Source organism: Eubalaena glacialis, chromosome 4 (assembly GCF_028564815.1).
Source record: "Eubalaena glacialis isolate mEubGla1 chromosome 4, mEubGla1.1.hap2.+ XY, whole genome shotgun sequence".
Taxonomy (NCBI): Eukaryota; Metazoa; Chordata; class Mammalia; order Artiodactyla; family Balaenidae; genus Eubalaena; species Eubalaena glacialis.
This window is the reverse complement of record NC_083719.1, coordinates 110995907-111012353: the sequence shown is the minus strand read 5'-3', so window position 1 is coordinate 111012353 and position 16447 is coordinate 110995907. Positions and strand designations below refer to the sequence as shown.

The window sequence follows — 16447 nt, the reverse complement described above, 5'->3', positions numbered from 1 at the left end:
AAAGACTTTCCAGATATATATTAAGGGGAAAAGAAGGCTAACTAGCACAGTATGTAATGCATCATCCCATGTGTAAAAAAAGCCAAATTATCAAACTACATATTTGGGTATTTTGTGTGTGTGTGTATGTGTGTGTGTGTTCACATATACGTATGTGAAATATAAAATGGAAGGACATTTAATAGTGATTACCTTTAGTGAAGGGGAAATAAGATTGGGGGAAAGGGATATAGGGAGCTTTCACTTTATGTTTTTTGTATGTTTGTATTCTTGAATTTTTTATACAGGAATATGTTCATGTATTGCTTATTTAACTTAAGAAATTTTTAACATAAGATTCCATTCACAATAGTGACCAAAACCTTCCATTAACTACCTGAGAATTAATTTAACTTGGTATGTGAGATTTGTCTAAGGAAAAATGAAAAAATTCTAATGAGAGAAATAAAATGAAAGGAAGGTAAAGAGATTTGAACACCTAAGATAGCAGAGAGGAAAATAGTCTTCATTAATAAATAGATTGAGTTCAAGAATTAAAGGATTAGCTGCAGGGGGGCCCCTCCTGCACTGCTGGTGGGAATGTAAATTGGTGCAGCCACTATGGAGCACAGTATGGAGGTTCCTCAGAAAACTAAAAATAAGAGTTGCCAGATGATCCAGCAATCCCACTCCTGGACATATATCCAGACAAAACTATAATTTGAAAAGATACATGCACCCCTATGTTCATAGCAGCACTATTCACAATAGCCAAGACATAGAAACAACCTAAATGTCCATTGACAGATGAATGGATAAAGAAGATATGGTGTGTGTTTGTGTGTGTGTGTGTGTGTACACACACACACACACACACACACACACAATGGAATATTACTCAGACATAAAAAAGAATGAAATAATACCATTTGCGGCAACAAGGATGGACCTAGAGATTATCATATTAAGTCAGAAAGAAAAAGACAAATACCATATAATATCACTTATATGTGGAATCTAAAATATAACACAAATGGACATATTTATGAAATGGAAACAGATTCATAGGTACAGAGAACAGACTTGTGGTTGCCAAGGACGAGGGGGGTGAGGAAGAGAAGGATTGGGATAAGTTTTTCTGTACCTCCTTGAAAAACATAAAAATTTAATTTTTTATTCCAAAATAAATATTTTGACAAAAATTACAGCTGTGGAAATGTTTTATTTCCATTATGCAGTGTGTTAGGTTGGATCATTTAGTCTACTTGATTGCTGCAAGCTGTTCTCTCCTAGGGATTGTAAAGTTCAGTGTAGGTCACTTTTGACATAACGTCTGTTGCATTGCTTTGTTTTCATAACCGGAAATACAGAAAAATCACAATCATAAATAGCATGCTTTACTTATATTGCAAAAACAATGAGTATTAAAATATTTAATATGACTTTTTCAAATTACACTTGCTCTCCCACTCCAAACTGAAAAACACTGCTATAGCTTGTTTTGATAATCACATAGCTATAAAACTATTCCTATCGTTTCATAAGGTAGTTCCAGTTTGGAAAATACATCCCATGGATATAATTCTAAAGAGAAAGAAAGGTATCTGCTCAAAGATGCTCATATTAATGTCCCCTATGAAGAACTAAAATAGGAAGCAACCCCAAATATCTCCCAGTAAGATAATAACAAAATCAATTTTAGTAAAAATTTCAAGCTGGTTTTTACATGGAAATATATGTAGGAGATAATGTTAAGTGGGAAAAAAACAAGATAAAATAAGACCTACTACTCTGTGGAAATATGTATAGTGTGTTACTTCTGATTAGATGATTTGAAGTGGTGTCAGATTTATTAGTTTTTTATATTTTTGGAGAAAATCATAAATTTGATTTTAAAAATTCATAACTTGATTTAAAAGAAAACAGAAAAGTATAGTATGGAATCACAGATCCTTGCATTTTCCCTCACTGATTTTCCATTTACCTTCTTTCATTGGGCTTTACTTTTCTTTATCAGTGCAATTTACTTTCTAGTTATCTGACTTATAATATAACCATTTGCTAATAAAGAGTACCCTTTTAATGTTTAAATTGTAAAATCACAGCTCACATGGAGAAGCTCTACATGAATATATAGTAGGAAAATAATTTTGGCATTGGGTGAAATTAACATATTGCTTTTAAAATACTTCGGAATTTAAGGAAAAAAACCCCAATACATGCCTATTGTGAAAAACAAAACAGATCTTTTTCTTTGTTTGCACAATATATTCATGTAAAATATTTATGCACACTCAAATTCTTAGTGTATTTTGAATGGATGCTTTTGTTTTACAGAAATGGGATTATACTTTATATTCCTCTCTTTTTTTCATATGTTATGGGTATCTTTCCATGTCATTCAGATCTACCTTATTTTTTTAAAGAAAGACTGCTTAGTAATTCATAGTGTGACTATTCTATAATTGATTAACCACTGTCATATTGGTTGTTTCTGATCTCTCGCTGTTGCAAACAGTTCTTCCCTGAATATCTTTGTATCCTCTAATGTATATATGCAAGTATTCCTGTGGTTGATTCCCAGAACATATCAATAATACTTTTTAGAGACAGCTGAAACAGCAGTTAATTTTTTGAATTATTTAACATGTATTTTTTATGTAAATTAGTTAATTTTTTAAGCCAGCAATACTTGAAATTAAGTATTTTGTCCTCAAATCCCCTCTTTCATGTGAAAAAAATAGTTTTTTGTTATCAACATAAATTGTCAAAAATTTCTAATAATGGCTAAATATACCTAAGTTTTTATGTTTTAGCCATGCTCTCTGGCTTTTGGCTCTGGTGAAATTCAGTATTATGGATATTTAGTTATTTTTAAAGGCATTCCCTGTTGTTATAGTTTTAAATAATTTCCTCCCTTTATTCAAGGTTCTGTTGGTGCAACTAATATGAATGAACATAGTTCCCGTTCCCATGCCATCTTTACAATTACTATAGAATGCAGTGAAAAAGGCGTTGATGGTAACGTGCATGTCAGGATGGGGAAGCTCCATCTTGTAGATCTTGCTGTAAGTAACAGGATGCTACTTAAGAATAACTCTTGTGATTTCTTTTTATTTTATAAATAAATAATAATTCACGTGAAAGGGAGTGATTATATAATTTTTAAGTTTTACTTGTGTATGTGTTTAACTTATTATTCTTTTTTTAATATTTATTTATTTGGCTGTGCCGGGTCTTAATTGCGGCACGTGGGATCTTCGATCTTTGTTGTGGCATGCGGATCTTTAGTTGCGGCACGCGAACTCTTAGTTGCGGCATGTGGGATCTAGTTCCCTGACCAGGGATTGAACCCGGGCTCCCTGCATTGGGAGTGCGGAGTCTTAGCCACTGGGCCACTAAGGAAGTCCCCTTAACTTACTACTAATTATGGACTATTTCAAACCTGTACAACGTAGATAGAGTAGTATAATGAGTTCCCATGTACCCATCACCCAACTTCAGCAATTATCAGTTCATGGCCAGTCCTATTTCATCTCTACCCTCAGCCACTTCTTCCCTTCCAGTATTATTTTGAAGTGAATTCCAGATATCATATTAGATTTTTTACTGTTAAAATTTTTAACTTTGGGAAGAATATTCTGTATTTTTTATTTTAGCTTTACTTCTGTCTCTGTTTATTGTAAGGGTTCAGAAAGACAAGCAAAAACTGGAGCTACTGGGCAGCGCCTGAAAGAAGCTACAAAAATCAATCTTTCACTTTCTACCCTTGGTAATGTTATTTCTGCCTTGGTTGATGGAAAAAGCACTCATGTGCCTTATCGTAACTCTAAATTGACTCGTCTTCTTCAGGATTCCTTAGGAGGAAATTCAAAAACCATGATGGTAAGACTTAATTGGTGGTATAGTTATCATCAGGAAAATTTAAGATTCCTGTTTATGCCAGTAGTTAATATTCATAACATTTTTAAAACTATTGATTATTTTACTTCTTAAAATTTTTGGTTATTTTTTCTAGCACACCATGTGTGCGAGTCTATAATTGTATTATTTGGAAACCTATGTGGTGGTGCCCTCTTTTCCAGGAAGACCGGAATGGAAATATGTTCCAAAATTCTTTTTGATATGTTCATAATGGTAGTATTAATTTTAACTGTGTCAAGTGTAAAACGTTTTGTATTCCTAATTCAACAGTGTGCAAATATTGGACCAGCAGATTACAATTACGATGAAACCATCAGTACATTGCGGTATGCTAATCGTGCTAAGAATATTAAAAATAAAGCTAGAATTAATGAAGATCCAAAGGATGCTTTGCTTCGTCAGTTTCAGAAAGAAATAGAAGAACTGAAAAAAAAGCTTGAAGAAGGTAACATTTTCTCAAAATATTAATCTTAATGTTGGCTAAAAACGTGTTGTTTAACCAGTAAGTGTTCTAATAAAAAGCCACCTATTAAAAATTCTCTGAACCTCTAACATTGATATTTAAGGGGATATTTCTGCAAGGTAAATTGATACTTATATACTTTAACATTTCCATATTAAGCTCAAGTAAAATTATATAATATTTGTGTATTGATTTTTTTAAAAAATTCATTTAATTTAAACCTCCATCTCAGTCCCCATGATCTTTTGTAAAGATTTCATATGTCCACTTATTAAATAATGAATTTTCATTTGTCTCTATATAAGAGCAAGTTCTACCATACATGTATTTAGCGAAAATGACCACAGAGTTCTTTGTGATAGGTATCGGTCACTATTCTTTGAAGTAAACAAAGCAATCAGAGAGTCATGGGTAAACCTAGTTTACTGTAAGTAAAAATTCATTGCATGGCCTTGAAAATATGCTTTCATGTTTAAATTTGAACATGAGATTCTATTTTGGAAATTCTTTTCTAACAAGATATAATGTCAGAAGGTTAGAAAATTTGAAGACCTTATTCATTAGGGCGAGAAATTTACCAACCATCATTAGGCAGTCAGTGACTCCCTGAATCTTCGTGCTAAGAACTAACTGGCATAGGGCTCCTTTGCATACCAGGTGAATAAAGGGCTTTGAAATTGCCTCTTTTCAGTCTGTGGGGAAACTGGTTAGATCAGATATGAAATCCAGAGATGCCAACATCACAAACATTTGGAGAAGGTGCTGATTCAATAAATTTGAGTAAGATTATTGAGGAAAAGCAGTAATTGAGCTGCCTCTTAGATAATGGAATTTGGTATTTTAAATGTGACCACTAGGTGGTATTTATAGTCAGGATGTTTTAAAGATGTAAAATTTCTTAGATTTCTTAATATTGAGTTCATATCGTTATTTTGCTGACCCTTTTTTTTTTACTTTTTTTTTATTGTGGTAAAATATACATAACATAAAAATTACTGTTTTAAATATTTTTGTGTACAGTTCTGTGGCATTAAGTACATTCACGTTATTCTGCAACGATCACCACCATCCATCTCCAGGACTTTTTAATCATCCCACAATGAACCTCTGTACCCATTAAACACTAGCTCCCCATCCCTCTCTCTCCCTCAGTCCCTGGTAACCCACTGTTCTACTTTCTATTTCTATGAATTTGACTATTCTAGGTACCCCGTGTAAGTAGAATCATATAATATGTCTCCTTTTGTGTCTGGCTTATTTTACTTAACATAATGTTCTCAGTGTTCATCCATATTGTTGCATGTGTCAGAATTTCCTTCCTTTTTAAGACTGAATAATATTCCACTGTGTGTATATACCATGTTTTGTTTATACCTTCATCTGTTGATGGACACTTGGGTTGCTTCTACCTTTTGACTATTGTGAATAATGCTACTATGAATGTGGGTGTACAAATTCCTGTTTGAGTCCTTGCTTTCAATTCTTTTGTTCTTTTGGGTATATACCCAGAGGTAGAATTGCTGGATAATATGGTAATGCTGACTTTATTTTTAATAAATTTCATTTTATTTATGCTCTTAGGACATATTGTTTTTATACTCCAGTTAATGGAGTTAATCATAAAAACAATTAAAAAATAGGCAGAAACATTAAAAGAATAATTTTTTAACTTTTTATTTTGAAATAATTTTAGGCTTATAGAAAACTCACAAGTATAGCAAGGAGGGTTCTTATATACCTATTAGCCAGCTTCCCCTAATTTTAGCATCTTACATAACCATGGTACAATTATTGACACCAGGAAATTCACAGTGATACAAACTTATTAACTAATCCACAGACCTTACTAGACTTTTGACAGTTTTCTCTCTAATGCCCTTTTCCTCTAGTCCAAGATCCAGTTGTGGATCACATATTGCGTTTAGTTGTCATGTCTGTTTAGTTTCCACCAGTCTCCAATTCCTCAGTCTTTATTTGTTGTTCATGATCTTGATGCTTTTGAAGAGTACTGGTCATGTATTTGTAGAATGTTCCTCAGTTTGTATTTATTTATAGTTTTCTCATAATCTGCAAATTTTCTCCACTATAAATCTACTGTTTTATTATTTCCTTTGTAATTAATGTGTATCTTGTGGAGAGATATTGGGTTGGCCAAAAAGTGCCTTCGGTTTTTAAGTAAAAATAAAAGACACATTTTTCGTCTTCACCAAGAACTTTATTGAACAACATATTCACCCTTTTGTTCCACTACCTTCTGCCATTATTCAGGCAACTTCATAATTCCATCTTACCAAAACTTTTTACCTTTTTGAGCAAAGAACTGTTCCAGGTGCCTTTTATAGTCTTCCAGGGAATTGAGATTTTTTCCATTAAGAGAATTTTGTAAAGACTGAAATAAATGGAAATCCGAAGGTGCAATGTCAGGTGAATATGGCAGATGAATCAGAACTTCCCAGACAAGATGTAACAGTTTTGGCCTGGTCATCAAAGAAACACGCGGTCTTGCGTTATCCTGATGGAAGATTATGCATTTTCTGTTGACTAATTCTGGATGCTTTTCATCGAGTGCTGCTTTCAGTTGGTCTAACTGGGAGCAGTACATGTTGGAATTAATCGTTTGGTTTTCCGGAAGGAGCTCATAATAGAGGACTCCCTTCCAGTCCCACCATATACACAACATCACCTTCTTTGGATGAAGACAGGCCTTTGGTGTGGTTGGTGGTGGTTCATTTAGCTTGCCCCACGATCTCTTCCATTCCACATTATTGTACAGTATCCGCTTTTCATCGCCTATCGCGATTTGTTTTAAAAATGGAATGTTTTCATTACGTTTATGTAGAGAATCACATTAGGATATACTGTCAAGAAGTTGTTTTTTTTTTTCCACTTAACTTATGTGGAACCCAAACATCAAAGCGATTAACATAACCAAGCTGGGGCAAATGATTTTCAACGCTTGAGTTGCATATTTTGAGTATGTCGGCTATCTCCTGCGTGGTATAACGTTGATTGTTCTCAATTACTGTCTCGATTTGATTGCTATCAACTTCAACTGGTCTACCAGACTGTGGAGCATCATCCGGTTAGAAATCTCCAGCACGACCCTTCGCAAACCACTTTTGACACGTTTGATCAGTCACAGCACCTTCTCCATACACTGCACAAATCTGTTTTTGCATTTCGGTTGCGTTTTTACCTTTCTTGAAATGATAAAGCATAATATGCCAAAAATGTTCCTTTTTTTCTTTCATCTTCAATATTAAAATGGGTACACACAAATTCACCAGCTTTGGTAAGTCTTTTTTTAAATACACGTTGATGTGACAGCTGTCACATACAATCTAACACAATTGTTTAGAATGAAGTTAAAGACAGCTAAGTGCTACTAGAGCCATCTTATGGAAAAAAAACCGAATGAACCTTTTTTTTTTTTTTTTACTTTTTAAATTTTATTTTTTATACAGCAGTTTCTTATTAGTTATCTATTTTATACATATTAGTGTATATATGTCTATCCCAGTCTCCCAGTTCATCCCACCACCACCCCACCCCCCGCTTGGTGTCCATACGTTTGTTCTCTACATCTGTGTCTCTATTTCTGCCTTGCAAACCCGCCGAACGAACCTTTTTTCCAACCCAATACTTTGAGACTATACAAAGGTCCTGTTTCTCATCATACTTTCTTCCACTAATGTTAGCATCCAGCAGTAGTTTGTGCATTTGCTCAATGGTGGCACTCTCTTCCCATTGTTCCTTCTAATGTTTAGTGTTTAGAGTGTTTGGAATTCTACTGTAAGGAAAAGCAGTCTCTTCTCCCCCACTTGTTTATTTATTTGAGTATTTTTTATGTCAATATGGACTCATGGATAATTATTTTAGACTGTGGGTTTATAATACAATAATATTATTTATTTTATTGTTCAGATTGTTCCAGCTTTGGCCATTAGGAGTTCCTTCAGGGTAGTTCATATATCCTGTCAGCATGCTCCCACCAGTTTGTTTGTTTACTTGTTTTTTGAGCACTTCCTCACTTTCTGGCACCACAGATGCTTAGAGCTCATTTTTTAATTTTCCCTACCCTGGCCTTAAAATCATCTATTTTGGGCTTCCCTGGTGGTGCAGTGGTTAAGAATCTGCCTGCCAATGCAGGGCACACGGGTTCGAGCCCTGGTCCGGGAAGATCCCACATGCCACGGAGCAACTAAGCCTGTGCGCCACAACTACTGAGCCTGCACGTCTGGAGCCTGTGCTCCGCAACAAGAGAGGCCACGATAGTGAGAGGCCCGTGCACTGCGATGAAGAGTAGCCCCCGCTCACTGCAACTAAAGAAAGCCTGTGCACAGCAACGAAGACCCAACACAGCCAAAAATAAATAAATAAAATAAATTTATTTAAAAAAAAAATCATCTATTTCTCCCTGGCTCCTTTCATTGGAGAATGGTATTTAGAAACCAAGATTCAGGCATTAGGTGTGCTCATTGCTACCAGAGTGTCATTGTTTCTAGGCCAAAAGAACAAAATATGTTTAATGAATTTCTTCTCCCAAGACTCTGTGATTTCTTTCCATCTTTTATTTGCAGGTTCAAATATTATATTATGATTAGTGTATATTTTACTCCTCCCCCAGTTACCTTTATTTTCTTAGACATTTCATATATGGACAGTAGTAATTTTAAATAACTACTTTGAAGGTATTATAGCACTGATTTGCATTAATATTAACTTAATCCCTTTTTTTGATTTTTTAAGTTAACATATTTGTGTACAAATAAGCCCTTTTTCTTTTGAATTACTTCATGTGATATAGTCCTAAAAGTGGGATCATTGTGTTCGATGACAGTTTTATGGCCCTTAAAAAAATAAACAGGTTGAATGAATTTAAAATTTTAAACAGAAAACTAAGAAAATGCTCCCCAAAAGTGATCATATTTTTTAAAGACTGAAATAATAACTCTAACATGTAACATTTAGAACTGTACTTAAACTAATCCTTTGAAATTTTAAATGGATCAGAATCTAACTTCTCTTTAGGAACTTTAAAAATAAAGCCTCTGTGTACATTGTATCTGTTTCTGAGGTTAGCATATCTGATATACTGTCTAGCAATATTAAAATAAGGTTTGTTTAGGGCACAAAAACTTAATGAAGAAAGTTTATATAGGCATTTCCTAAATAGCCAGTGACCTGGCACAGAATAAACATCATTGTATTAAATTTCTATTTAAGGGGAAGAAATATCAGGCTCTGATATCAGTGGGTCAGAGGAGGATGATGATGAAGAGGGTGAGGTTGGAGAAGATGGAGAGAAAAGGAAAAGAAGAAGGGGTAAGTTCATTTTAATGTTCTGGAAATTAAATGAGATTGCTGCCTAATGATGGTTTAACATTCCTAAGGCTGCTGAATGCATGCCTTTTATTTTGCCATTTTTAATTGTGGTAGCAATTAGAACAGAGGAAGTATGCCATATACCTGGTTAACTTTGCATTATTTTTTCCTCCTATACTGATCTCCTATTTTTAGATGAATCAGCATATAATATGTTCTGGTTTTGTTTTTTTTACAATTTAGAATTATAAAAATCTGTGATAGTGGATATATCATTTTAAAATTTCACATGGGGTTTTAATTTAATAGGAGGACTTTTATCTATGTTAGGAATCTAAATTTTTAGGAAATTAGGATAATGTGGAATTTTTTTTTCAAACATGATTATGCTTTAATCATTGAATTTTTAAGTAATAAATTTGTAGAAGGATTGTATTTTTAATAGAATGTAAAATGTATTCTCTTTATAAAATGTACCCTCATTCTCACCTGTTACACTGGGCACTTGTTGCCAAGTATGAATTAAGACTGTGTTCATTGTGATAAAGATATAGATGACATGCAAAAGAGAGAGACATATTATAATGGCCTACATTTCAGATCCTTTAACCCTGAATATTTATTTCAGAACTCTCTTCCATTAATGTGGATCATTGTTTTCAAGCTGGTGCATATTTTGCTTGTCTTATTAAAATGTTCTTGCTGAAAATAAACCCATCACTGTTTGATCAGGAGTCCCAAATTTAAAAGCCATAAAGAGTCCTTCAAAAGACAAGAAAAATATAATTTAGAGCAAGAGTTGGCAAGTAGTGTGCTGGCCAAATTCAGCCCACCACCTGTTTTTGTAAATAAAAGTTTATGAAACAGCCATGCTCATTTGTTTACATATGGTCTACAGCTGCCTTCACATGCGTCTGTATGGCCTACAAAGCCTAAAGCACTTATCATCTGTCCCTTTACAGAAAATGTTTGCTGACCCCTGATTTAGAGAAGTGGTTTTGTGTTCACACCTATTTTTTCAGAGTAAAGTATTCAAAGCTAAAGCAGATGATAGATTTGTTAAAGATAAAGTTTTAAATAGAAAAAAATGTCACTGCTTAATATGTTAAAATATTTAGTAGTAACATATCTTCCTTCCAGGCTTAGAAATTTTAAAAATTTCAGTAAGCCTTTCAGAGTTTTGCTGTGAAACCTTAAACATATATAATCACATCTGATAGTTTGATGTTTTGGAGGTGAAAGAGTGAAATTGAAGACAAACCAAACTGTCTGTATTAAAGGGTAATTTATCATTCCTGTAATTTTAATTGTTCGTGACTTTAAAATTTAAAACTCAATTCCTTTAGCTTATCAACCTAAATGGTTTAAATAGACTTAAATGTCACCAAATGATTTGTTTATTTTTATTCTTTTCATTCCAACCCTCTGAATTACTATATTTTAAGTGAATGGTGGGGTTTGCCCACAGTGGATACTTAAAGGAATAGAGTTTCTAATTCCCCTGTATGGCTTTGTAATTAGAGAATACTGCGTAGACTACCAAGACTGGTTTTAAGGGAAAGTAAGTTTTGGTTCTTTAATACAAAGCTTGATTGTCCTTTAAAATTCTTTCTCTGGAATTGAATTTTTCTCTGTGTATGTGTTCATTTTCTTGTTTCCTCTTTCTTTGGTTCCCGTTGGGCTCATTTCTTTGTCTTCCAGGCAGTAGCAGCAGCAGTAGTTCAGACTCCACATGTTCTGTCATAGAGAAACCTCTGGATAAGTTCTTGCCTAGTGAGTGGTAGCTCTTAAATTCTCTAACAGAGCTTTGGCTTTTCCATAACCCATGGGCTTCATTTGAGAAATGCTGCACCGCTCCCTGCCATTACTTAAAGAATACATGTTGGACTTCTCAGTAAAATAAAGCATGTGATGACTTTAGCTCCCCTCTTCATTGCTTCCAGTTAACCATAATTGTTAAAACATACGCTTACGCTTATGTTTGAGACAATGGAAGAGAGAGTCATGCTTTTGCAGTTGAGATAATGTAAAGAGAGCTAGTAAGCTGTATAAGAGAATAACTCTTGGTCCCTTTTTATGTTTCATGATACATCCTAGTCACTGTAAGGGACCTGTAGTAACAAAATCCTGAATTTCTTAAGGTACACCTTATATTTGGAAGTACACCAGTGCCCTTTATAACATGTCTCATAGTTACAAAGATTTTACGCCTTGGTGTCCTGTTCTTAGGGGTAGCTTAAGATTGAAAACTCCCAAATAAAGAAAAAAGTAAAGTTTGAAGCAAGTAAAGATAAATTGAATGGTATTTTATTTCAAATGGCCATTTATCCTTATTTCTGAATTACCTGATTGATTTTAGGAAACTTTCTAAGGTATGACTAGAGAATTCAGGTCCACACGAAATTGTTATGCAGGATCTATCTAGACTTATTTCAAACCTAAAGGCTTTTCCTTAAACTGTAATTTAATAAATTAAGTTGAAAAGTATTATTAATTTTATTTATATTTTAGTTTTCAGAAGAAAAGAGAATTGATGCTTTCTTGTACTAGTTTGCAGCTTACTGCTTTTTAAAGCATTATCTGTATACCTACCTTTCCAAAACTAATAACAAAAACATTTGGTTATTGTTCTTATGCTTTTAGCTTGCTAGAGGAAGACTTCCAAGAATATTAGGAATTATTTTCTCTATTGCAATTCTTACATTTTACCAAGACATTTAATTTCGTAGGCTAACCTATAAAATACATGAAATTGCTTTAGAAACCATGTAGAAGTCTCATTTTGTATTATAAACTGCAAAGTATAGAAAATATCTGAGTGGGAGGCACTATAATTTAATTTTCTGTTTTAAAATTTTACTTTAATCCTTAGAAAGTAGTTACATCAAAGTATATTTTGAAATGAGTTGTACCTTGTTCAGTTCAAGCAGTTTTAGTTCCTCTTTATATACCTGGCATATAACATTGAATTCTTTTGTTGCACTGTGGATGTGTTGGTGAAGTGGAGAGATGGTTGTCCCAGCATGTGGTTGCTGTGCGTACCTTTCCCTTTTAAAAATATGAATGGCCTTTTTTTTTAAGGTGTTCTTTGTTTGAATCATCAGTTGATCATTTACTTCTATAGAATCATTATTATAATTACCCTTAACAGTCTACTAATAGGTTGAATGCAAGTTTGTTATTATACAGGTGTACTTCACTTTATGCAATAAATGTTTTTTTCTGAAAAAATTGCTTATAAATCAAGTTGGGAAATCAATTGTATTGGGAGAACTTGCTGTCTTTAAAAATTCTTTATTAAATGCTTTTGTTAATCACATAATCACTACAGATTACTCTAAACTCTGTTTAGTTGGTTGAAGTTTTTGTGTTGGATTTTCTTAAAGGGGGGCACACCTGTAATGTATCCTTCTATTAGAAGGTCATTGAATTGGGACATTTTGAAAATGAACAATGTGACTTTTGCTACTTTTAACTTATTAATATTTAAAATTGGCTTAATTTTCTGTTTGCCCTTTTAGATTACTTCCCAGGTCTTAGCAGGTTCCCAATTCCATGTCCACCATTTGTTGCTGAACTGTTATATTTGCAAGAGTTTGGGAGTCAGTGTGAGCTCTTAAGATTGATTTGAATTGTAATCTTACACTAAATCTTATTATCTTGCTTAAATTATTATCTCTGATTATGTTGAATATACTTTTCTTTTTGCATACAACTGCTCTATTTCAGTTTTTATAATGATTTATTCCTATGCTTATACTATAAATAAACGCTGTTATACATTTTTCTTTGTTTTACAAAAGAAATAATGTTTTTTCTTTTTTTCCTCCTCATCTCTGTGCATATGCTTCCTGTCTACGGTTTGCTTACTACTTCTTATTGAAAGATCAAGCAGGTTGGTGTGATTGATTTGCACTCCATGTGGTACAATTATTTAAACTATAAAGAACTTTGTTGTTTAACCACATTACATTTTTTTTTATTTAATGATTTTTTTCTTACAAGGTAAGTATCTGTCTTTGTATTTTAAAATATCTTTCAACTTTAGCTTTTTTAAAAAAAAAACTTCCTTTTTTACTAAATTCTTTTTTTAAAAATTTATTTCAGTTTTTATTGAGGAAGGTATTAGGAACTTTTTTTTTTCAATTTTATTTTATTTATTTTTTTATACAGCAGGTTCTTATTAGTTATCCATTTTATACATATTAGTGTATACATGTCAATCCCAATCTCCCAATTCATCCCACCCCCCACCACCACCCCCCCGCCACTTTCCCCGCTTGGTGTCCATACGTCTGTTCTCTACATCTGTGTCTCAATTTCTGCCCTGCAAACCAGTTCGTCTGTACCATTTTTCTAGGTTCCACATATATGCGTTAATATACAATATTTGTTTTTCTCTTTCTGACTTACTTCACTCTGTATGACAGTCTCTAGATTCATCCACGTCTCAACAAATGACCCAATTTCGTTCCTTTTTATAGCTGAGTAATATTCCATTGTATATATGTACCACAACTTCTTTATCCATTCGTCTGTCGATGGGCATTTAGGTTGCTTCCATGACCTGGCTATTGTAAATAGTGCTGCAGTGAACACTGGGGTGCATGTGTCTTTTTGAATTATGGTTTTCTCTGGGTATATGCCCAGTAATGGGATTGCTGGGTCATATGGTAATTCTATTTTTAGTTTTTTAAGGAACCTCCATATTGTTCTCCATAGTGGCTGTATCAATTTACATTCCCACCAACAGTGCAAGAGGGTTCCCTTTTCTCGCCACCCTCTCCAGCATTTGTTGTTTGTAGATTTTCTGATGATGCCCATTCTAACTGGTGTGAGGTGATACCTCATTGTAGTTTTGACTTGCATTTTTCTAATAATTAGTGATGTTGAGCAGCATTTCATGTGCTTCTTGGCCATCTGTATGTCTTCTTTGGAGAAATGTCTATTTAGGTCTTCTGCCCATTTTTAGATTGGGTGGTTTGTTTTTTTAATATTGAGCTGCATGAGCTGTTTATATATTTTGGAGATTAATCCTTTGTTGATTCGTTTGCAAATATTTTCTCCCATTCTGAGGGTTGTCTTTTAGTCTCGTTTGTAGTTTCCTTTGCTGTGCAAAAGCTTTTAAGTTTCATTAGGTCCCATTTGTCTATTTGTGTTTTTATTTCCATTACTCTAGGAGGTGGATCAAAAAAGAGCTTGCTGTGATTGATGTCAAAGAGTGTTCTTCCTATGTTTTCCTCTAAGAGTTTTATAGTGTCCAGTCTTACATTTAGGTCTCGAATCCATTTTGAGTTTATTTTTGGGAGTTAGGTGTTAGGGAGTGTTCTAATTTCATTCTTTTACATGTAGCTGTCCAGTTTTCCCAGCACCACTTATTGAAGAGACTGTCTTTTCTCCATTGTATATCCTTGCCTCCTTTGTCATAGATTAGTTGACCATAGGTGTGTGGGTTTATCTCTGGGCTTTCTGTCCTGTTCCACTGATCTATATCTCTGTTTTTGTGCCAGTACCATATTGTCTTGATTACTGTAGCTTTGTAGTATAGTCTGAAGTCAGGGAGTATGATTCCTGCAGCTCCATTTTTTTCCCTCAAAACTGCTTTGGCTATTCGGGGTCTTTTGTGTCTCCATACAAATTTTAAGATGTTTTGTTCTAGTTCCGTAAAAAATGCCATTGGTAATTTGATAGAGATTGCATTGAATCTGTAGATTGCTTTGGGTAGTAGAGTCATTTTCACAATGTTGATTCTTCCAATGCAAGAACATGGTATATCTCTCCATCTGTTGGTATCATCTTTAATTTCTTTCATCAGTGTCTTATAGTTTTCTGCCTACAGGTCTATTGTCTCCCTAGGTAGGCTTATTCCTAGGTATTTTATTCTTTTTGTTGCAGTGGTAAATGGGAGTGTTTCCTTAATTTCTCTTTCAGATTTTTCATCATTAGTGTATAGGAATGCAAGAGATTTCTGTGCATTAATTTTGTATCCTACAACTTCACCAAATTCATTGATTAGCTCTAGTAGCTTTCTAGTGGCATCTTTAGGATTCTCTATGTATATTCTCTATGTATCATGTCATCTGCAAACAGTGACAGTTTTACTTCTTCTTTTCCAATTTGTATTCCTTTTATTTCTTTGATTGCCGTGACTAGGACTTCCAAAACTATGTTGAATAATAGTGGTGAGAGTGGACATCCTTGTCTTGTTCCTGATCTTAGAGAAAATGCTTTCAGGTTTTCACCATTGAGAATGATGTTTGCTGTGGGTTTGTCATATATGGCCTTTATTATGTTGAGGTAGGTTCCCTCTATGCGCACTTTCTGGAGAGTTTTTATCATAAATGGGTGTTGAATTTTCTTTTTCTGCATCATTGAGATTATCATATGGTTTTTATTCTTCAATTTGTTAGTATGTTGTATCACATTGATTGATTTGCGTATATTGAAGAATCCTTGCATCCCTGGTATAAATCCCACTTGACCATGGTGTATGATCCTTTTAATGTGTTGTTGGATTCTGTTTGCTAGTATTTTGTTGAGGATTTTTGCATCTGTATTCAAGAGTGATATTGGTCTGTAACTTTCTTTTTTTGTAGTATCTTTGGTTTTGGTATCAGGGTGATGGTGGCCTCATAGAATGCGTTTGGGAGTGTTCCTTCCTCTGCAATTTTTTGGAAGAGTTTGAGAAGGGTGGGTGTTAGCTGTTCTCTAAATGTTTGATAGAATTCACCTGTGAAGCCATCTGGTCCTGGACTT

General features: G+C 33.9%; 1 protein-coding gene across 1 annotated transcript in view; it reads left to right on the top strand.

The window, feature by feature from the left end:
• KIF3A (kinesin family member 3A) overlaps nt 1-16447 on the top strand; it is a 71120-nt gene that overhangs the window by 38654 nt on the left and 16019 nt on the right. The window contains exons 6-9 of the mRNA XM_061188154.1: nt 2908-3047; nt 3667-3864; nt 4174-4348; nt 9593-9691. Of these exons, the coding sequence (XP_061044137.1) occupies nt 2908-3047; nt 3667-3864; nt 4174-4348; nt 9593-9691 (612 nt within the window). The remainder of the gene's footprint in view (nt 1-2907; nt 3048-3666; nt 3865-4173; nt 4349-9592; nt 9692-16447) is intronic.